Below are 23,938 nucleotides of genomic sequence, written 5' to 3'. Positions count from 1 at the left end.
AACGCCACAGCCATCTTCGCCGCTCTCGGCGGATTTTTCCTTCTGCGCCCTTGCGCCGCTCCCCCGCGCCCCTCAGCCCGGACTACATTGCCCAGCGCGCTGCGCGGTCCTCGCTCGCAGGGCGCCGCGCCGTCCCGGGCGCGGGGCATGCTGGGGCGTGTAGTCCTGGGCGGCCGCACCTGTGGGAGAACGGTTGCTGTAGGGCTGCCCCATCCGCCCCCGCGGCGGCGCGAGGCCGTGTCGGTTGGGGGTCAGGGTGGCGGCGGGCGGCTGTGCGGGGAGAGGCGGGTCGGGCCGGGCCGCGCCGTGCTGCGGACGAGGGCCATGGGGCTGCCCTGGTGCCGGGCACTGCTGGTCCTGCTGTGGCTGGATGGAGGCTGCACCTTGTGGAGGTGGAAGGAGGGAGTGAGGGCGAAGGGAAGTGGGGGCGCCAACCGGACCCGGGGCGGCGGGGGGCTGTGTGCGTTGGGCCCTGCCTCGGCCGTCGGGTCTGGTGGCCGCAGATTCCCTTCCTTTCCCCCAGAGGCGCCTCTTTGGGCCGTCGCATCCCGAGGCCTGGGTGCCGCAGGTGTGCCTGCACGGCTCCGGGGCCGGAGGGGCGCTCCCTCCCTCCCTCCCGCCCGCGGCGCCGCTGGGCTCCGCCAGCCTGGGGGTACGTTTCCTCCTCCCCTGGTAGCTCCGTGGACAGGACATACCGCTGCCTCTTATTACACGTGTCAAACCCGCAAACGTGCACGGATGTCACAAATTCGTGCATATGGTTAGTGTTGCTGACTTCATGATAAGAATGTAAAGTGTCTGTAGAACCAGGGGCTAAATATGAGAGGCTGCTTTCTCCGGAAACACCAGGACGTTGTCCCAGCTTATTCATGAGGAAAAAAAAATGGAAAAAAACATAGCAGAGAAATGCATTCATGGTGCATGCTTGAGAGGTTTAGAAGTGGAACTGATGTTTCAGTGGCTGTTTTCATTCTTTCCTGCTTCACAGAATCAACACCCCTAGGGGAAAGAAATTTTTTGATAAATGACCTATTAAAAAGACATAAATCTGAATGATGTGATTATTGCTAAGACAGCTATTTGAAAACCTTGAGTCACAGAGCAGTCACTGACAATCTGCAGAGATCTGGCAAATTACGGAGTTTGTATTGGATTTTTAGTTGCTTTTTGGCACCTTCAGGTTTGCTCTTAGCAAGAATTTGAGGATCTATAACAGGCACTCGAGAAAAGTTTAATTATGTCTTATAAAGCTAGAGATATATAACAGAAAATGAAATACAAAGTCAATAGAGAAAGTGTTTTTTTAATGAATAACTGAAAATGTCTAAATACTTTCCTGAATTTCAGTGCAAAGAGATGCTGTGGCTAATAAAAACATGTTGAGCAATTGCAAACAATATGTGAGGCAATTGTGAATATGCATTCTGAAGAGGAAGTAGTCTATTAGATACTCATTGTAGTCCATAGTATTAATATTTTTGGGTGCTTGCGCTAAAGAAGATAGCCATGATTTCTTTATCACCTGGGTAGAGCTTGTGGGAAGTCTCTAAAATAGGCACAAGGAGCTGCTGAAGTGCGTTTCTCCAGATTTGCTGACACAATGGTCTAGTGAAGTAGCCAGGAAATGTGAAACTGAGGCCATACAAGATTCCGTGTTTCCTCAAAGAATAGCTTTGATTTATTTCTTGGGATATGATTTCCCTGTATGGCTGAGTCCTATTAACACCTCACCATTGCCAACAAAAGTTTCCTTTCTTCTTCCTGCCACTACTTCGAGCTGCACAATTTGCTTCCTTCCTTGCAAAAGGCAGTAGCAATTACCTGACTGCAAGATAAACGAAATAAATTTGCTGATCTTACAAAGAAAAGAAGCAAATACTATTTTTTGCTTAGTTATTTTTCACTATTTTAGTGAATTCAATTTGTTTACCTTGTGACCAGATGGTCATGCTAAGTAGCTAAAGATAAGTGGTACAAGTATGCAGCTCAGAGCAGTAGAAGGTAGAATTTGGAAGGGAAGAGTAGGATCTTTGTTTTCTGGTTGTGATTTTGCTCAACCTGTGCAAGGAAACTGTTCTTTAAGCTTGAAAATGATTATGCTAGCATCCTTTGTAACACAGTTTCATTTGACTCTTACTTTCTTTGCCTCCTGTCATAAGCTGTTGGGTATCTTACACTCTCTATGCTCTTAAACAGTGTACAACTCACTTAAGGTGTAACTGCATAGCCTAACTTATTCACTGTTAGTGAGATCAAAGAATGATTTCACTATTCTGTATACAGATACCATGTATATACCATTTTAAATTCAGAATAACTGAAGATTATTTGAAGTTAGCTTGTTTGTTTATGATCTTAAGTTTTCACACAGATAGTTCCTTGAATCTCAAAATAAATTTGAGATTACTATAGCCTGTCAGGGCAGTATTCTAGCAATGTGATATTAGTTTAATGCTACTTTCCAAACAGGTCTCAGACACACAGTTTCATTGTTCTGCTATTTTTATTTGAAATAGAAGAGTTTTGAAATTTATGTTTTGGTATGTTTTCTTGGTAGGTACACAACTACTGAAGAAAACTATAAACTCTTCACTTCCAGAACAACTGTAAGTATTTAATGGAGATCATGCTAATTAATACTGATTGGCAATGGGAGGTTTGGAATTTTTATTTCATATATGCTGTTCTGGGTCCTTCTTTCCCCCACCCCCTTTTCTTTGTAAACTAATAACAGGGAAGCTTTCATTTTAATACTTTAAAAGATACTAAGTGCTCTTTATTGACATGGTTCACTAACTATATATATGGTACAGTTATAAAAAATGCTAACTCTTGACCAAGGTACAAAAGCAATTGGTATCTAATGCTCCGTGTCAAAAACAAGCTCTTTTTTTTTTTTTTTTGTAGTATAAGACATTAGAATAAAACTGTGCAGAAATGCCCAATTGCACTTATTTTGATTCATTTTCTATCAGCAAAAGAACCAGCAAGTACATACAGTGTTACAATAGTGGTTTTTTTCCTCTGACATGTAGGGAAACTATTCACTTTTTTGCTGGTTTAGCATGTTGTGTCTGCTCCCTGAGCGATCAGGTGAGTGTTTAGAGGTGCAAACTGGCAAGAGTCTACGTTCAAGGAATGAAAGAATGAAAGGCTACCCTTTTTGGCGTAAGCAAGCTGCTAGATGGGATTGACTTTGTAAAGCTAAACTCATAGCAGCAGTGTAAAATGATGAAGTTTAGACTGTATTGTCTTCTGAATTGTTCAACGTTATTGATAGGAGGTGAATAACTGAAGCAATTATATTTATCACATATCTCACTTTAATTTGGGTACATTCAGGCTTTTCATATGACTGTTGTTTTCTGCCTCCCAATAAATTGCAAGAGACTCGGACAGGAACTTTTTAAATAGATAACAGAGAACAGCAGCCGTGTGACATAATTTCCGCATTTCAATTAAATGAGCCGAAGAGATATGTAAAATTGTTATATCTGTATGTTTCCAATTACTCTGCTGAAAGAGTTCACATGTTCTGATTATATATTTAAAAAATGAGACACGTAAGTTGATCTAAGTTGTTTAGAGCAGAGTTTTTGGTAAGAACTTCAGTAGTTCAGAAAATCAAGGGTGAGCACAAATGAAGCGAAAATGCTGTAACAAAGCCAAGAATGTCAGCTGACTACTAGCTAAGGCTCAGTGTGGCTCATGGGTCATACAGTGTTATTTCCTTCTCCTTACTATAATATTTCTTATTCAAGGTGAAGGACAACTGAAGGATTTTAATACTTTTCTGTTACTATTTTCCTATTGTGAGCAACTTCTGAATTTCCTTCAGGAAAAGTATCGATTGAAGAGAGAAAGAGCTCTTGACAATTAAAATGTCAGGGCAAATAGTCCAAGGGATGGGTTCTCTTTTAGCACTGATTCTATCTATGACAATGATATATATTTTACACTAAGGTCTTATCTACTCTAGAACAGTGGTTGCAGAAATGTAGTCTGTGAGACCATGGTTAGCTAACCTTAGGTATTCCACGGATCTACATCAAACAAGAAAATGTTGAAATTTGTCATTTTAATCTCATTAAAATATTCAATAAAAAGTAAGCTAATTTTACTTCCTGATTATTTACAGCATTTTATTAGCATTTTTCTGCTTTAAATTTGTTGTTAAGATGTACAGTGGTTTATAAGAAATTTTGGGTGTTGACAGTGGTCCATAGTCCAAAATAGTTTAAAAATCACTGTGCCAGACGAAGTTGGCATCTCTAGCAATTCATACTCTCCAGAATGCCTTCAGGTTACCCTAGGAGGAAGGGAACTGAATATGTTGTAAGGAAGCATATAGAAGCTTTCAGCCTCTCCACAGAGAGGTTATATTAGATCTATTCCATCTCTCAGACAACACAAAAGGCAAAGAAAGTGTTACTTCATTTATAAACAAAAATATAATATACAAGAAGAAACTTTAAAAAAATCTGTAATAAGTCATAGGAAAAGAAATGCATTACAGAATACAATACCTTTTATATTTTTAAGTGTGATGGTGCAAAAGAGATGGTTCTTTCCCTAAAAATGTATTTACAGTGCCATCAGTGCTCTCTAGAGTGCTATAGCAAGAGCAGCTGATTGTCTGTTATGATGTTGCAAACGTCGGAGAATCATGCTGGGCAGATGGCAAGGTTTTATTTGTATGTCAAGTAACTTAGGGAAGAGAGCATTTCTAGTAGGCTGTGTTTTGTTTAGTACATATTATGGCTTTCATCATTGTAGTACCTGGTCTTTTCATATGGTGAAAAAATGTAGATCCTGATGGGTTCCCAGAAACAGAAAAGTAAGATAGATATTAGTTTGCATTCTAAGGAGTTGTTTACCAAAGACCAATGATGTCTCTTTAAACAAAATATTCTTTGTTAAGCAGCATTATTTACATCAGCTGAAAAGCTTTTTTGCTAGTATTATAAGATACTCATCAATTTATTTGAACATTGTGCTTAATGTAGTTAATCTGCTTGTTGCTGGTTATTACTGTTTTTAAATTAGTTATTCCAGTTAAACTTTTCCTTAACTATTTTTGTTATATTTAAAAACATTAATTTTTTTTAATCATGATAAAAATTAGATTAAGAACCTTACAGTTTTAAAATAATGTTTGTACATGTTGTCATAGTTGATACATTTCTACATACTAACACGCGTTCTCAACTCTTTGGTTAGATATATTTAGAATATGAAGGATCTTCATTTACTGTATGGGAATTTCCTGATGTATGTACTGCTAAAAACAAAAGGTAAGAGTTTCACAAATGAAAAACATCATCGCAAAAGTAAGATTTTGAATTCAGTGAGTGTATAACTAAGGTAATATGGACTACTTTTGAAATTTCAATGATAGTTTACGAAAGTGGGGGGTTTTGTTTGTTTTTTTTTTTTTACTGATTTATATAAGTGCACATAAGACATCAACTGTCAGGACTGGAGATATACTGGATATCTCCGGTATACTATACAAAAAAACCCACTATCTTTTGTTCTTTGAAAAATTGTAAGGCCAGAACTGAAACGCTCGGAAATTAGATTTTTGAATTATGATTTGCAAAGACAACTCAGTTATGTAATACTACTAAAGAAGAAAAAGTAAGGAAATATGAAGTGAGTTCTTCAAATCTGCATGTTTCATTCTTCCCTAAAAGAATGGCAAATGAATTATTGTCTTTACAGAGCAGAATTAAAACTGAGTTTTCTGTATGTATTATATTGCAATTTAAATATTTACTTTTAAAATGTTAAATAGGAAAATAGACATATATGTCACAAATTCACTTTAATTACAGTGTTCCCCCTAAATTTCCTTGCTGCTTGTGATCCAGACAGCAGCTTGCTCTCAAAGGCATGTGTAAATAAATTCCGTGTTTCCGAGTGTTACAATGTGTTAAGTGTGTACAAAGCATGCCTTTGACATCGGACACTGAAAATTTAATAGTATGTGTGAGTGATAGGTAATTTGGATTACTTATGTTTTGCAGGTTTTTAATCTCTCTGGGGCAGGGGAAATGAAGAGATGTGTAGGGGAAGCCCCCCCAAAATAATGAATATATGAATCCTTTTTGTTGTTTTTGTTCATTAAAACAAGAAGCCAAATATTGTTCAATATTTTACTGAGAAAGGCTGAAAACTACTCTTTTTGTTTTCCTAGGGCTATTTTTTGTCAGAATAGTTCCCTGAAATGGTATAGGTTAGAATAAAGACTTATGTCTTTGCTATATCTGTTTAACTGTAACCTATAATACCTGAGTCCTGATCAGTCCTTCCTTTCTTTTATCTGATGCTTTGGGACAGGATGGATGAAGAATAAACTGGTGAACAGGGTGAAGTGTGACCTTAAAGAGAGGTGATCAGGATATGCAGGCAGTCTGGAGTGACCTGTACCATATTGCATACTTAAAAAGCTTGGGGACTGGGACACTTCCCTGCCAGTTGGCTGTCATTAGGGGGCTTGTTTATACAGCTGCTGAGAGACAGTAGTCTCCTAGTTCTCACTTTCCCTGAAGTGTCCCTCTGATACTCTACAGCAACTAGGTTGTCTCACATACGTGTAAGGAGAAACGAACCAAAAGCTTAATGAATATTTTATATGCTTCTTGTCTCAAGTTTCTCTCACATTCTTCTTTTTTTATTATTATTATCTTTTATTTGGTCCAGTGTGCTTATAAATAATGCCCTGAAATGTTAATCTTTCAGTCTTAGAGATGTAGATTGTCTGTCACCCTAGTACTGAACTGCTAGATTGTGTTCTCTGTTTATGCTTAATAGAAATGTGGTGTCTTTTCTTGCATAGAATCTTCGAGAGGGCCCTGAAATCTTAAGTTTTCAAAATTTAGTCCAAGTAGATCTCTCAGAAGCCTATATCTGATGTAAAATCATCTTAAAGTTTTGTGTCATGTATGATGTTTATTTTTTAAATAACTTTAGTTCACCAACAACAACACTGAATTGTCCGACTCCTGGGACTTACAGAATTAAACCAAGAGTAACAATTGAGGTAAGCTGTGAAAAGAAATTGTGAGAAAATTAATTGTGGTCTGATCACTGTGTGATCACTGATCATTGAGTCTTTGGACACAGGTATCGGTCACAGCATCCATAGCCTGTTGCATAAGGGAACTCCAGAATTAAATATGCTAATTACAAAATAACCTACATCTGTATCTGTAAAGGTTGTGATGAAAAACTTCCAAATAAGAATGGAGTTGGACTAGTGTAGTAATGATTTGTTCTCTTGCAGGTTGAATCAATGAACTCTGTGATTTCTGATAGCATCCTTTATTTTATTGAAATGTTAAATATTTTACACATATTCCCTTTAACATCTAGTCACTCTGCTTGCTCTGCAAATTACGCACTTCCTGAATCTTCTCTGGTAATAAAAAGCAGCTGCTTCCCATCTAGCTGCAAAAAACTCAGCTTTTTCATAATAGTTTTTCTAACCACCATTGAGTATTTTAGTAAGAAATTCTGTAGCCTGATAAAGCGAAAAAATTGTATGGGACAATGTTAAATGATTTTATTCTCAAATTAAATGAGAGATAAGAAAACATAGTGAGATGCGATTCATTTTCTTACTAAGTTCAGCAGTACTCTTGATTCTTAAATGTGTTTGTAATAAGAACAGTGTTTCCTGCCTCTTACATTGGAATGGCACAGTTTATATGGATATTGTCAGAGATTACCATCGTGTTTACCACAAAAATCTTAGGATATGACAAATTAGTATTTTTTCAGTGTTTTGTAGAGAGCGTAATCAGTATGTTTGGAGATTGGAACTGAAGATGCTCGTGTAGAATCCTGGAGAGATGAAAATATATTGACAAAACTTGACATAATCGCTTTGTTGATTAAATGCCCGGAAAGAATCACAGTATCTTTTTAAGGGATTAAGGAAGTTTGCAATATGCTATTGAATCTCCATTCATTAGATAAGGCTGTTAAAAAGAAGTGAATGATATTTGGACTATGTCCCCTTGTATATCTCCATTTAAGGTGGCACAGAAACATAGATACTGCATATATGCAGTGCATACTAGTCAGAATTGATCTAATATACAGACATTTTAAAAAAATCATGTGAGAAACCTCTCTTAATTTTATGTTTTCTGAGATGAAATTGCTGCAGATTATTTCATGAACATCATAGCTAATTTTTGCTTATTCATTTGTGTCCTCTAACTCTCTCTTTTCCTTATGACCCTTTCCTAATGCAAAACCTCAGTTCCCTCTCACATGTTTCACCTCACTCTTTTCATCTAAATGATCCTAAGTCTTATCTGTGTGTTCAAACTCTCTTCTCCTGTTCATATTTCCATTTCCCCCCAGTATCTCTTGAGCCATTCCAGAACAGGTTCTACTACTCATATTTTGAACTACTGGTTGAACAAGAGGTAGCAAATGTTGTAATGAATCCTAACCTACATATGCAAATGATTGGCCAAGACTTTTCAGACCTTCCATTTCCAAGCATGTTTGTATGTTTGTAAATCGTCTCACTGAATTCAATTAGACTAGTCATAAATCAAAGGTTTTTTTCTGCAAGTAATAAAGCATTATATAAATGCGTATATCGATATTAGTAAAATATAAACCAGTGGCGTTAGGAAGACACTATATGAAAGTAAAACATGTTTCTGTCTTCTAGACATTTGAGGATAAAGAACGGTATTTGCCTGCTTCTGACCATTCTAATTGTTTTTTGTGGTATGCGACAACAGCTTCACAGCCAACCAGGTAATGTTTTTCCTTTGTGAATATTTTTGGAAATATATAATTTAATCGTAATATTTTCTAACAGGGTAATATTGTTAATGATCTGTCTGAAGAAATGAAAAATCTGCCAGTGTAGAATTTATGAATTTTAGCAAGTGTTGGGTATTATATATAGATATGTATGGGCCAAATTGAGAACTCCATTTTGCATGTTGGTCTCATTTGAATTCTTTGCTGTCTTTTGCTTCTATGTTGATCTGAAATCCAAGGGAAGTGAAAAGAGAAGCTTTTGCACTTAGCCCAAGTCTAAAAATTAAGGTCATTGAAGTATTGATTCAGATGTAGGACTGAACAAAATGTAGCCATTGCCCAAGGTAGAGCAGCTTTTCAGGACAGAATTGCAGAAGAGAGCCGCATGAGCAACAGATTACAAAGGAAAGGGTGTATTACTCACCTAAAGAGTCAGACTTGGAATGACTTATGTCTAAGAGGCCTGAAGGTTATAGAAGAACCTCCTATCTAGTGTAGAAAGCAGGAGGATTTTGATTGCAGAGGCCAGAAGGAAGTACACATCCCTTCTAAGGAGTCAATAGTAGAAGTAAGAATATCTTGGATGCTGTTATAAGATTCCAAAGAATGCTCAAGGGAGGAAAATGAGGCAGGGACTTTATTCTTTTGTCTGTATCTATGTATTTATTATGCTCACTAAAGAAAGTAATGATTTTTAAATGGTATAAAATAAACATGTCTGTCTGCTCCCTTTCACATGTCCCTGCAGAAGTATACGTCAGAATGAAGTTGTATCTGGAAAGCATGTGCTCAGACAAATAGGAATAAAAAATAATTGAACAGAAGGTGCCACTTGTGTGAAGTTTTTACATACAGAGAGCCTATGATTTTAAAGTGTGCTAGGCAGATCAAGAAAAAAACAGTAGTGAAGTTTAAGAGCACATATTTTAACATAGTGAGACCAAACAGAAAACCTTGGTGGTTGTCAGTTTAGGAAGCCATACCAGAATTTGGTCACTTTACAGTCAAAAGTACTGGGAAATTATTATTTCAAAACTTATCTTCAAACTTTTCTGAAAAAGTTTTATAGATTTTTATGAATAAAAACAGTAGTTTTTAGGCTAAAACTTGTATTCCACCTGTTTGACCCATGGAATTTGCTAGTATTCAGCTTACTTTATTTATTTAGGAGGAAAAATCTATAGTGTTAGTCAGGAATATTTTTAATGGCATATTTTGCTTACAAAATGCAAATGTATATGTATACTAAGTGTGTGTGTGTGTATATACACACACACACACACACACACACTTATGTATACTAAGTCCTATTTCTCTAAACATAGTAGAAATAAATAGCAGTAGCTTGCTATTTTGCAGTTTTTGAACCGCTCCAGTAACTCCTGTATACTGCAAAGCTTTGTCTATGCTTGCTTTCAAAAGCCATAGAACTGTTTATCTCTTTTTATTTGTATAATAGGCTAGTCAGTCCCTTACCTTTCCTTACTTTTTTTTTTTCTGTCAATCCCAGGGTAAACTTTCTTGCATGTTTTCTGTTCTGATTAGTGTTAATGTTGCCTGAAGTATGCATTTTTTTTTATTTTGCTGGAAGCAAGACACTGAATACGATTATCAAATTGAAATAAAATGTGATTGACAAGAAGCAAAAGATAGCCTTAACAGCAGCAAACAGTATCTCCCATCCTAAAAGAATTATAGATCAGACAACTTTTTTTGCTCTTCAAATTCAGTCACATTAGCTAGGATTATTTGTGTCTTTGCCTGAAAATTGAAAACTTAATTTTGAAGCCACGGGGATTTCTTTCAGCAGATTTGAAGATAATTGGCAGATTTTTAACATTTTACTTGAGTTGTGATTAAAACATGTTTCCGCAGTATAAACTCTAATCCTTGTCTACAGTTTCTTTTTTCCACTTAAACTGGTGGGTGGATTCTTGACCTCTTTTGAAGGCAATGGATTTTTTTTTATCACTGATTTTGTTGGAACTAAGGTTTTGTCCAGGAGGTTTAATGCGGTTTGATTTCATGCAATCCTAATATGATTGTATTTCTGGCATCCAAGACACAGCAGTTCCCCTGCCTCTGCCTCTCAAGTCACAGCCGTTGGAACTCACCCGTTCCAGCTGCAGCAAGAGTGCAGAAGACTCAGGCCTGAATTCTAATGCAAGCAGCACTTTGCTCCCTGTCATGCAGTTACAAAGAGGGACCTGTCCCCCATCAGTATCGGTCAGAGGGAATGTTCCCCTGCTATTGGGTACAACAGAGTCTCCATAGTGCTGTTTGATACAGCAGGTATCCTTCCTTGCAGACTGGTTTTATTTTAATCTGATAACTTCAAATAAGGTGAAATTTAACAGAAGAACATATTTCTTTAAACAATACATATTTTTGTAAGGGAAAAGCTACATTATTTTAAAAAAAGCATATGAAAGATATGTAAAGTATGTTTTAAATGAGAACCGTCAGCAAATATGGATGTCTCACCTTAAATATTGAAATATTTATGCAGTGGACCAGCCAAAGACAATATGTTAAGCACATTATATTATAACATGTTCTAGACACTATATGTATGTCTCCTACAAGCAGATTAATTTTAGATAAAAACTTTTTAATGATAATTTAAAGTAATATGTAATTTATTTTGTTTCTATAGAACAGATCCACTCTCAGTAAATGAAAGCCAGGTAAATTTAAGTTTGACTGTGTCCTTTGGCTGTATATCTTAATCTAGGTATTCTCCAAATCTTTTCTCACTTTCATGAAATACAATTTTGACATGAATTCAGGCTGATTAAAGGGAGACTTTGGCCAACCTCTTATGGATGTCTTTGAATTTGCGTGCTTGTTTGAGATTTTTAAAATGTGTGTCATACAATGAATCTGATTAAAACAATCCATTGGTACAGTAAACTACTATGACCTATCATTTGTTTATAAAATTTGTTATTTTACAACATCTGCCAAATTTAATATAAACAGATTATAACATAAATTATTTCCTACCTCATCCCCTTTTTGCTGGACTGTGAGAGAGATTGTGATCATAGGGGAAAATAAGGAAACTTTAAAGAAAAGAAAGGGTCATTGCTTACAAATTGAAGTCAGGGACCTGCTGCCTAAGTAGTGTGTAGCCTAATGAAAATGTACAACCTGACTGAACTCCACAGCTGTGGAAGCAAGCTTATATTCTGCCTATGTAAGTTCTTCTCTGCAGCTACCTCTGAGAAAGCAGCTATATGATTACTTAGTTTGCCCTATTCCAAGGACAGATTGCAAGACTTGGCATTTTGCTTTGAGTAGATGAGTAAGAAACCGCAGGATGTGAACTGTCGGATGTGAACTTTTAGCATGTCAGCTGCTTTGTGATACACCCTTATACTGTAGTGCTTTGTGGTAAATGTGGTGAATGAGCCTCACTGAATGGTGATTCCCTTTGCATGTACCATGAGATGGAAATGCCATGTGTTTGTCTTCTTCCTGACTGAAAGAGCAATATAGTCAGCTGTTTGGCAGTCATGGCAGCATACGTGATACACGTTGTAATAAAAGCTTTGTAACATTTCGTGGACAAGAAACAAATTCTTATTGTTTTTAACGGGGAGTAACCCCTCCTTATCCTTCGTCCTGTGCTACGGGAACACAGGCTGTGTATAACTGCATAGCCCATGTGGATGGAGAGGGACTGAAGAAAGGCTTCTGAGGGAAGAGTGAAGGCATCAGAGGGGAAGAAAAATCTTTTGCATGAACTCTTACTCATTTCCCCTCTATTTCTGAGAAAGGAGGTGCTACTTCCCTCAAGTTTTTGTTGCATGTTGACATCAACAGGAAGCAAAGCTTAAAAGATTAGCTTACAGCATAGGCATTTCCTAAGATAACATAATTATTACATGATCTTATGTGTTGTCACAAGAAGAAATATTATCATGGTGATAGAATATTAATGTTTGTTAGTAAACTGTTAGCTTGCATCTCTCTCTTTTTTTTTTTTTTTAACTTGTTAGGAGTTAATTTTATGGGTATATGATCCTGAAACTGCAGATGCTTCTGAACTGAACCACACTGCAATTCGTCCTTCACAAGTATGTTGAAATGATGCCACTTAAGAAAAAAGTTAAAATGTATGTCTTATGAAAATTTACCAGTCAAAAGTGGAAATGTCTTATTGAAATACACTGCCTGTACACGCCTTATTTCACTTTACTGTATTGAGGAAAATAAATTTGCAGGATTTTCTCCCCTCTTAATACTGCAGCAGGAACACAGGTATAAAGAGTGAAGTGAAACCTATTGTCTGTTTCATAGAGACAGAATAATTAGCAAGCTGAAGTAATTCAGTCAAATTTTGGTCTTTGCAAAAATTATACTCAGAATTAGTAGCTGGTACTAATATGCGGCAATTGAACACACGTCCCCTTTTTTCCAGATTTCCTCAGGCATCTGCATAGCAAACTGTTAGAAAAAATGTTTAAGTAAAAGCGTTGTAGGAGTCCTGATATATGACTATATACTGTACAAACTCATCTGTGCAGCTAGTCTTGTGAGTGAAGGGGACCATTCATGGAATTATTCCACATGGATTAGTTGTAGGGATTAATGTGTACAATAAATAGGGTTTCTGATCTAAATGAATGACAGAAAGTATTTAGTCTTTGGTATTGTGCCTGACATGAGGTATGCATGCATGGCACCACCATTTATTTTAGAAATTACTTTTTTATTTTGTCATTATTATATTTTAATATTTTTTCCATTTTTTTAATAATTGACATGATTAACTTCAAGATTAAAAAGAAAAAAAGTAGCAATATTAATTGTATTACTAAGGCATTTTTATTAGATTACTAGATGTTAAGCAAGTGTTTGTTTTCTATTTGCTGCTATGGAAAGAATGCAAAGAAAATTGAATTTGGCTCTGAATGCAGTATTCTAAAATGAATAGATTGAGTAGAAATGATTCTAATGGTATGTCATTCTTTGAAAATGTATTTTATAATATGAAATTTCATTTTAACATCAGAATTTCAAAAGAGAGAAGTTCTCAGCAACAGCTGAATCTATTTTAGATCTACTATTCATTGACGTAATGCTGGGTTTGGAATTAGAAATGACCAGACAGCAACCAGTCGGGTGATAAATAATAACTTGTATTTTATTTAAACAGAGTTCTCAGAAACTCAGCAAGCTGTTCTGGAATTTGGGACAGGATCCCGTTGTACATACCTATTTGAAAAAAGACAAATACTATGCTCAGGAGCATCCAAACTTAGGGTACAGTATCTTATTTATTTATTTTAATGGAATTCTATTTAAAATTATTTTACAATCATGACTGTACAGACAGTTGTTGATAAGTAGATTTAGAAATAGCATTTAATAAAGTAGTTGGGTCATTTTTCATGTCTGTTTTTTAATTACACTGTAGTAAGTAATATTGGAAGGGTATTAGGATACCTATTAATTTAGCTATAAGTAAGGATTGTATACCACACACACACAGACAATCTAAAAAAGAAGGACATAGTGCCCAAAGAACTTCAAAGTTTCTTTCTAACAGTTTTGCTGCATGGAAGGGGTAGGATAATTGCAGAAAGACAGATGCTTCCAAGCCTTCGAATTGGTAGAATCAATCCTGTGCATTTCAGAATACCTTAGGGAAAAGCCTGACCTTTGCAAGAAGATGTAGTCTTTTCTGTTTTTATGGTTACACAGCACTTCTGTTGGCTGATAACAAATCAGAAACAGCTTCCAAATTTGGGACAACTTTTAAGTACCTGGCTTGGAAAACGCGAGGAGACCTATATGTCCTTTTAGAGCTTGTGCAGCATGAGATCACTTCAAACTCCTCAAAATTCTCTTTGCAAGTTCTCTTGGTGTCCTCATATGGCTGACTATGGCCATGTCTGGGCCTCCTTCTTCTATACTGAAATAACTTTTGTGCTTCAGTAACAATTTTTGCCTGTTTTTACCTTTTCCTTGAGGAAAGAGCTTGTCATCTGCTAGCCAGGTTTATCTGCCATTTGTTCCTTTCACCATAGTACTTAAAACTAAGTAACCGCTCTTAGACTTTATTATTTTACAAAGCTGTTGTTGTTTTTTAAATTCAAGCGCTTGTTCTTACATAGGCCTTTCAGTCTGTACAATTCACTGCATGTAATTGTTCTACTTCATATGTATAGAAGCCCATGGAATAAGGACTGAGACTGGACTCAGAAATCACCTAAAATTTTTACTGTAATGGTATTTGAGTCTTGCTTGTTAAGTTGTAAGTATCAGCTCAAAGCTTAACATACCCCCGTTCAGGCACGATACTCCTGGAAATTCAAAACCTGTGTAAGGTGTTGTGTTGAACACATCATCCTCATTTAGAAAAAATCTTGGCCAGATACTCTTCTTCACTGTTTTCTAGACTTCTAAGTGGGGTTGTATGTTTTTCCATTATGCGCTGATATTTCACGCCTAATTTCAAAAAGGAAGCAAGATCGCTCAGTTGGACTATCAGGCTCAGTTAAACTGCTTCCGGTATCTCTGCTTCCTGCTTGCTCAGGACTGAGTTCATTGTGTGAAACGCCACATATTAGACACTTTCTGTCACCTCTTTGGTGAAGAGTTTGTCCTTTTCTGTCAGCCTTCCAAGAACGATTAGCTAACTATAGCCCTGAGTGGTGATGAGCAATGGCAGTGGTAATATGGTTCTAAATCTATGTGATAAAAATTATATCCAAAGTATTAATTCTCCTTTTAATGCTTGTTTATTTGCAGTCATGCCCTCACTTGGGGGGGGGGGGGGGTTGTGTTCTTCATGAGAACAGCAAGGAAGTGGTGCTTGGAAGGTGAGGGGAAAGAGGAGGAAATCTCAGTGCCTCCTTGTACTACAGCATCCACCCTTGGGCGACATTCATAAGAACTTTTCTTAAGAACGTTGTACAGGATTTCAAAGCAGGAAAGCATTTTCCTTTCCAAGAGTATTTAATACACACAGTGCTTTGCAATGTAAAGTGAAAACACAACAGGCCAGCAGTGACATAAATTCACAGTTTTTATTTGATTGTGAGCTGATCAGAAAATAGATTAAATGGTTAAATAATAGTGATGTGCATACGAGGACGTATGTGTAGCAAACGGATTTGTCACCAGTTTTGTGATCTGTAAGAATAAAATTTTATTCTGCGTAAGCCTTTTGCGAAGCTAATTCAAATATATTAGAGCTAGATTTTGGCACAGAGGTACTGAAAATGACTCTGGTTTACGTTTTTTGAGTTCTTACTGCATATGTTTCTTGCAACATATTTGCCATCTGTCTCTTAGATACTTACCCTTGTTTTATACACTCTCTGAATACCCAATTAAAACAAGCTACACTGCTATTTTGTGACTTTTTCTTCTTTTCTAAGTTTACTCATAGCCTGTAATTAATGGTATTTATGATTCTGCAAGAAATGATTATGACTTTTAACAGGAGCAATAGCTGCTTATGTAGCTTCGGTTTGTGCTCCATCAGTTGTATATTTCTATCTGATCGCTAGATGGCAACATAGTAACATCTCTTATCAAAAGTTGCTGTAACTGGAGAAGGGCTTTTTCTATCACATTTTTCACACAGGAGCTAGAATAATCTCCCCCTCCCCCCTTCCCCCCAAGAAAGAGAATATATGCATTCTGGCAGTGTCAGTAAATAGTTTCTCAATGATGTGAATGCTGGTATAACTTTTTTTTAATCTCATTAGCTCCTTCTTTTTCAACAACCAAAGTACAGAGTAATCAAGTAAGAGAAAGTAAAATCTGCTTCATAAATTAACAGTCTTTTTTCTTCAGATAGGGAAGAGAATCTGATTAATCTGAATTTTCGCATACATACATCTGGCTGTTTTGTGGAAACACCTTTTACTGAAAAGTGTCATCATCTTCAGAGGGGCTTGCCTTTGGCACCCTATCAGATCCATTATAATCCTTTGTATTTCATCAACTAGTCATATTATGCCACCTGAAATTAGGGAATTAATTTTGGAAAGCTGTGCAGTTCCTATTAATTGAAAAAGAACAAAAATCTTTTCTCTGTCTTGATTATCTTGCATTATCCACTCTCTATGTGTTTCCTGGGAACGTCAGTCACTGTGGAGGATTTTAGGAGGAACCCGCTAAGTTTCAGACTCACTCTAGACTTCATATCCTGGAGCTACTAGAAATATGTTCATATCATTGTATGTCCTAATAAAGGGGCAGTAATACAGAGGCAAGTACACTACATACTCATCATTGGGAGAACCACACAGATTGTTGGTCTCTGTATGGAATCCATTAATTAACTGAACTCACTAATGATTCCATGGAATACACTGACCATAGAAAAGTGAAGCATGTAAGTGTAAGGATATAGATTAATATGATTTGATTTGGGTTTTTTTTAAATCTGATTCTGTAAGCTAGTTGTTTACCAAGCAGCCTGCTTAAATTTTCTGCTATCAGTGCTTGAACTTCTGCATCAGGGATGCTTGTGTAACTGTCAATGTGATGCATACATTCACACAGAGTCTGTAAGAAATTAAGGGTTTTTTTTTTTTCTGTTGAGATGATTTGTTCCATTTCCCATTAGAGAAACAAAAAGGTGATGAAATGCAATTAATGTTTGACACCAAAATAGGTCGTCTTCACAAAGACTTAGAAATTCTCAAAATTCATGACTGTTTCTGTTATCAGGTTTGCCAGTCTGCATGATTTATAAAGAGCCTAATCCTACAAGTAGGTTATCTCTTTTAAGCCCCGTTTTCTCATATTGCTTATCAACAAAACTCTTGCTGATTATCAGTGGCCCTGATCACCATCTGCAACATCTATGGGCCTGGTATTAGTTCTTGTTGATCAGCTTTCTTCTACACACTCTGACTAGCTCAAAGGAGGTTGTGGGGAAGGTGGGGGAGAAGGTGGCCTCAGTAATAGTGAATGCTGTATTATTCCATGGAGTTATAACATTATAACCATTCATTTTTAAGTCCAGATATTTTTGCTTTTGGCAGTCACATCTTGCAGAAATGTACAGTTCCCAGACAACACTGAGATATGGAATATACCTGCTTTTGTAAGTTTAGAAGTTAAAATCCAACCACAGGCAAATTCTGGTCTTTTTCTCCCTGTTTGTCTTCTATCTTGTGGAATTAGAAGAAAATTAGGAAATAATTTTGTACCACTGTAGCTGGAAGAGAGAGCTTTTGTGGATGTGCAGCCTCTCTATCCTGAAAACAACTCCACTACCCAAATAGCTAATTCAGGACCTTGACTGTAGGTGTAGTTCTTCTAAGAATGTGACATAAGTCTAATCACATAGCTGAATTTGTTTCAATGACCTCAACAGAAAGGTTTCATCTTGCAAGTTTATCTGTTGTTTCTTTCATTTTCAGATTATGGACAGTGAAAGTACCTGCAGTATCAGAAGACATCATAATAAATATACATGGAAAGGCAATAGCATTTCAGGAATGCTTTGTTCTAGATACTCCCTTTATAATTCCAAGGCCTAAACAATCATTTACTAGCAAGGAAAATGACACCTCACTCTGTTCCCCCAGTAATAGTGACATCTCCATTACATGGTCTGCATGTTTTCCAACAACAGCTGTTTTATTAGCAGATTTTGGAACTTTCTATACAAATGATGGATTCAAAACTTACGAAGAAATCAAAGTTCCTTCAGATGCTTTGACCCAAGACCTAAATAACAATGTAACTGATGTGACTCTAACAGATAACGGAATCTTATTTTTAATAAATGGAACTATTTATAAAAGAGAATCTAATGATTTTTTTAAACTTGGGGCAGAACACAAGCTTCCTGAAACAGAAATAACTGGAATACATTCAAGATACTGGTGTTCATCTGTCTATCCAGTGCAGGTAAGTTATCTTCAGTTCTCATTTAACATTTAAAATACAGATGCTCTTCACTAAATGTCTGAACGAATCTATTTTAGATCTACTCTTCATTGATGTAATGCTGGGTTTGGAATTAGAAACAACCAGAAAGCAACAAGTTTACTTTCAGGACATTTCAAAATAAGATCTGGATACTGTGAGTGGCTCTGCACGAGCTCATGTAGCCATATGGAACCATTTCTAGGATCACAGCTTAAATTTGTAAATTCATTCCGATGGAGCTCTGCTGATGACATTAGCTGAAGATATCCCACAACATTTTGATTTCCTAATATACATCTTTGATGTAAACTTTAAGGGAAGATATTGTTTACCTAATCACTGTTGTTTTTGTTTTTGTTTTTAACAGAATGGAAAACAACTAAGTACTTTGGCAGCATGGACATCTAATGAGCTGTATCTTGCATATAACGAAATATTTAATAAAATAGCAGATACAACAAACTTAGTGAAGTCCTTAAATTTTCCAGACTATGCTGCTTTATCTATAGAGACTGTTAGCTATGACTCAGTCCCATCTGAAATTATATTGTTGCTGATCTGCAATGGCTGCAGCCCCTCCAGACTGTTTTATCTGGCATTTTATAGAGAAGACAGACAATTTTGGGGCTTAAGAGAGTTTTATTTACCTGTTCCTCACAGTTCTGTTATGAGAATGATATATTTGAATTCAGCATTATCATGTGGTCTACTGTGGGACAGTGAGAACATTTACTACACCTACAAAAACAACACAACTAATGGATTTTTTCAAGTATCTGGATCAAATCTATCTCTACCAGAAATGTCTAATGGGAGCACTATTCACCAGATTATTCTTGGTTAAGTATATTATATTTAAGTAGTTATTAAGTAATTTTTAATTAATTAAGTGCTAAAGTAAAAGAGAAATTTTAAGAAGGGATTACTGAGTCTGTCTTTTTGTAAATGATAGTCATAGAATAATAGTTAATAATTTCATTGGCTTATTAAGACAAAAAAATTGTCACTTTTAGATGGACAGACGTATCAAGCAAATTTTTATTCTTCAGGTAATGTTAACTATCATCCAGTATGATTGTACTAAGAAAACTCAACAGCTTTTGGCCTTAGTGTTTGTTACAGCAACATAGCTGTATCTATTGTCTGTTTAGGAGGATGATTATTTTTGTCCTATTCTGCTTGATTCGAAGTTTAATGGCATGAAATCTCTGCTGTTTCTTAAGAGAAGGTGATTGAAATGGCATGGCAGCAAAAACTTTTTCACTACATCAAAGAGAGATTATTTTGCAGCTTTCTGACTTTTTAAGCACCCCTTTCACATTATAATCACAGCATCATGCTGACAATATCTGGAATTCCCAAGTAGGCCATGACTGTTATTAGGGCATAGTCCTTTCATTTGTTATTCCAGCCTCAAGAAACTTCATCAGGTCTCTTCCTGTGGTAGCTGCTCATCTTTGGTAGGCAATTAAAGAAGAATTCAACTAAGCAGGTGCCATTCACTCTACAGACAATGGTATGTCTGTTTAATTACTTGAGTCACCTGGTGAATGTACAAAAGTCCAATCTGAATCCATCTCTACAAAATTTAGAATTCAGTGGATCCATGCTGGACACTACCACAGCCGTATCCTACAAAATTTTTCCTGAAACTTGGAAGATCTGATCCTACAGCTGTGAGCTATTGTTCCAAACAAAACCCTTCTGCAAGTGCAGTATCATACAGGAAAGCCCTCTTGGGCAAAAACAGCTACCTCCAAAGACCATAGTAAATACTTATTGGGACTAGGCTTACAAGATGAAGCCAGCAGGCTCATGGGATACTCAAAATTCTACTTCCTTATGCATCTAATGTGATGTAGAAGATGGATCCTAACAAGGTCATGCAGTGATGGTTTGAGAGCCAAGCACCTCAATGCAAATATAGCAACAGCTGAGAGGATACTTACAAAGAGCAGGAAGAAGCTAGGCAGATTATGGCAGAACTACCAGCCAACTGCAGCACACTGCAGGTGGCAGGCCAAGGGTACTGGCAAGAAGACTTCTGAAGAGGACGTGCTAAATATTTCTGCTAAAATAACCTCAAGTTGTCTACAGAGGGGTTAAGTCTATTGACAATGCCATGAGAGGAGGCCAAGTGATAGTACTGAAGCAATATTTCTTAGTGGTCCTTTTTAAAGAAAGTGCCTGAATTTATAACCGCAAATCAGGCTTACGGAGACTTGCAAAAGATTACACCGAGTACCATTTCCCTCCTGGCTCAGAAAGGAGAAGCATGAGAGGGAACCCTATTAATCAAGCTTCTAGCACTCTGTTGAGAAAGAGTTTCTGCCTCATGGCCACTGCAGCTTTCCTTGCCTCTGACTAGAGCTGGTCCTGAAAAAGGTTGTGCTGCTCTCCCTGGCATAGGCTGCAGGCAACTCTGTCCAAATGGTAAGATGGGCTGAGCCTCTGGCCTTTTTCTTGGGTGACTGTGGGACATTTAAAACAGGAGCACACTTTAATAGACTATAGTTATAAACAGATCTACATGATCCAAAATCAGGCCCTGCAATATGCTCCACATGAAGTAATGATTGAGCTCAACTACAGAAACAAAGCATACAGGAGATGAAAGCAGGGACAGGCTACCAATACAGAAACATTGCCTGGGCGTGAAGGGACAGAACTGAGAAAGCTGAAGCTTGGCTGGAATTGAGACTGGCAAGGTATATGAAGGATGACAAGAAAGGCTTCTGTAGGTGCATCAGCATCAAAGGGAAGAAGAAGGAAAACATGGGTGTGCTGCTCAACTGGGCAGGAGACCTAGTGACTAGAGATACAAAAAAGGCTGAAGCAGTCAATGCTTCCCTCCCTCAGTCTTTATTGGCAAATGATTTTCAGGCCTACCAGGTCTCCATTCCAAATAGCAAATTTTGTGGGAGAGAGTTACTATCCACAGTATAGGAGGATTTAATTAGGAACTGTTTAGACTAGCTGGACATACACAGTCCATGGGATCAGACAGGATATGTCTAAGAGTGCTGAGAGAGCTGGCTGATGTCATTGCATGGCCACTCCCATTGTCTTTGTATAGTTGTGGTGATCAGGGGAAAAAGGCAGACATCTCACTCACCCTCCCAAAAAGAGAGAAGAAGGACTAGAAGAGCTACAGGCCAGTCAGCCTAACCTCAGTGCCTAGGAAGATTATTGATCAAATCTCCTGGAAGGCATTTTCAGTCACAGGAGGGATGAAAAGGTAATTGGAAACAGTCAGCATGGATTTACCAAGGAAAAATCATGCTTGACCAATCTGATCACTTTCAGTGATGAGACGACTGGCATGGTGAACAAAGGGAGAACAGTAGGTCTCATTTACCTTGACCTTAGCAATGCATTTGATATGCAGTGGGTGTACAGGGTGGGTGAAAAACTGGCTGACCTGTAGGGCCCAAAGGGTCAATAGTTCAAAGTCTAATTGGCAGAGGCTGATAACAGGCTGGTATTATTTAACATCATCATCAGTGGGATGAAATGCACCCTCAATAAGTTCATGAATTATATTAAATTGGGGGCAACAGCTGATAACCTGGAGAACAGGACGTAATCCCTTTGAAGTGAATCTTTGAAATGAGTTTATTTTCAGCATCCCTTTCAGATTATACTGTTTTAAGAGAGCCACCACTAATTTTCAGAAGGTAATAGACCAAAACATGAAAGGCAATGCCCAGTACACACCAGTATGTTCAAATAATAATAATGGTTCTCACTGAGGCCTGGAAAATGCATCTAGATTGACTCTCATCCATCCTACAGTCCGTATGGTGTGCTAGAGTCACTGTCAACCTAAATAAATGCACCATTAGCTGATTTGAGAAGCAGTGTTTAAGCCACGCTGTTAGGAATGACAAGATACAATAAAACGTCAACAAGTGGCTGTATACAGCCATGAATCAAAATAATAATAACAGATTGTCATTGTTATTTTATGCTGCATCTTATTATTTTCCTTGTTCAGTCAATGGACTTCATCAAAGGTGGCCTTCCAAGAAAAGATGATCTGTTAGATACCTGCAACAGAGTTTTGGAATATTCAACAAAAGACATAATAAACATCTGATTCTCTTAAAAAAAAAAAAAAATTAGAAACAGTTGCCTCCGAGGAAAAAAATCGGAGCAGTATTATCTCAAAAGGCAGACTGAGAGAAACACAGTGTTCAAGCCAGAGAAGGTTAACTCAACTTGCAGCTCTGAGGTTCACCCAGAGTCTGGTTAAGATTTTCCCTCTGTCAGAAGAGCCGGTTCTCCAGTAGGATCTACACTTGTTGCACTTACCTTTACTTAAACTTACTACACTTACAGGTTTGGGGACATTTGAGTTTATGGTGATTTGGCTTGCTTATTCACCTCTATATAAAGGTGCCATTCCTCTAGGTGGTCACCTCAGCCAAAAGTAAAAAAAAAAAAAAAAATCTAGGCATTAATTATTCATCTTCTTCCATGTGGAGTGGTCTTTGGAATTCATTCCAAATTTCTAACATCATATCTGAATTTCATTTGAGTTAGGAAATTATGTAATCTCTGCTCTTTTCTAACCTCTGTTGTTTCAGGGTTAAGCTGGACAGCAGGCATATATTCATTTGAATAGGACCAAATTATTTAGACAAGTTTCTTTTTCATTCTTTCTGTTGTCAGAGGACTCAAAAGCACAGCAATCTCCTTACAAAGCCTATTCAGCTGAATCAAGCCCTTTTACAGGGTTGTTTAAGTGAAAGCGCTTTCAAAGATTTAAGGTACACTAATCAGAACTGAAGAATGTCTCTTTCCCAGACATCTGCAAACAGCCGCCTGGAGTTCCTTTTACAATGCCCTTTTACAATGCCATTGTAAAAGCATCTGTGAATGATACAGTGTTTCTTAGAGAAGTCCTGGGATAGTTCTTTTTCTTAACATATACTAACTCTATATTATCTCTGGATGTGAAGGGGATACTTCTTGTAGTCATCATCAGTATGGTTGTTTATAAGTACTATCACTCAAAGAAAAGTCAGAGGGCTACTTACCACTAATCAATCTCTTCAAGATGCATATGCCTTTTGCCTATTCATCTCCTACCTCTTGAAGAGGACTTCATTGAATTGTTTAGATCTAGAATTATGGGGTTAGGGGGACTACAGAACATATGGTGTGGTTTCTCCTTTATGTCCCTACATGCAAAGAGATGAGGCATAAGCATGCTTCATGAATACTGCTCAAA

At 37.2% G+C, this 23,938-nt stretch overlaps 1 protein-coding gene across 1 annotated transcript in view; it reads left to right on the top strand.

Moving 5' to 3' along the window:
* CATSPERE (catsper channel auxiliary subunit epsilon) overlaps positions 1–23,938 on the top strand; it is a 46,293-nt gene that overhangs the window by 160 nt on the left and 22,195 nt on the right. Inside the window, exons 2-11 of the mRNA XM_067294568.1 lie at positions 524–760; positions 2,558–2,606; positions 5,221–5,294; positions 6,976–7,045; positions 8,696–8,784; positions 11,450–11,480; positions 12,798–12,875; positions 13,958–14,064; positions 18,189–18,681; positions 19,070–19,541. Of these exons, the coding sequence (XP_067150669.1) occupies positions 524–760; positions 2,558–2,606; positions 5,221–5,294; positions 6,976–7,045; positions 8,696–8,784; positions 11,450–11,480; positions 12,798–12,875; positions 13,958–14,064; positions 18,189–18,681; positions 19,070–19,541 (1,700 nt within the window). The remainder of the gene's footprint in view (positions 1–523; positions 761–2,557; positions 2,607–5,220; positions 5,295–6,975; positions 7,046–8,695; positions 8,785–11,449; positions 11,481–12,797; positions 12,876–13,957; positions 14,065–18,188; positions 18,682–19,069; positions 19,542–23,938) is intronic.

This window comes from Apteryx mantelli, chromosome 3, assembly GCF_036417845.1.
Source record: "Apteryx mantelli isolate bAptMan1 chromosome 3, bAptMan1.hap1, whole genome shotgun sequence".
NCBI lineage: Eukaryota > Metazoa > Chordata > Aves > Apterygiformes > Apterygidae > Apteryx > Apteryx mantelli.
Note: the sequence above shows the minus strand (reverse complement) of the source record. Positions and strands in the feature narration are given on the sequence as shown.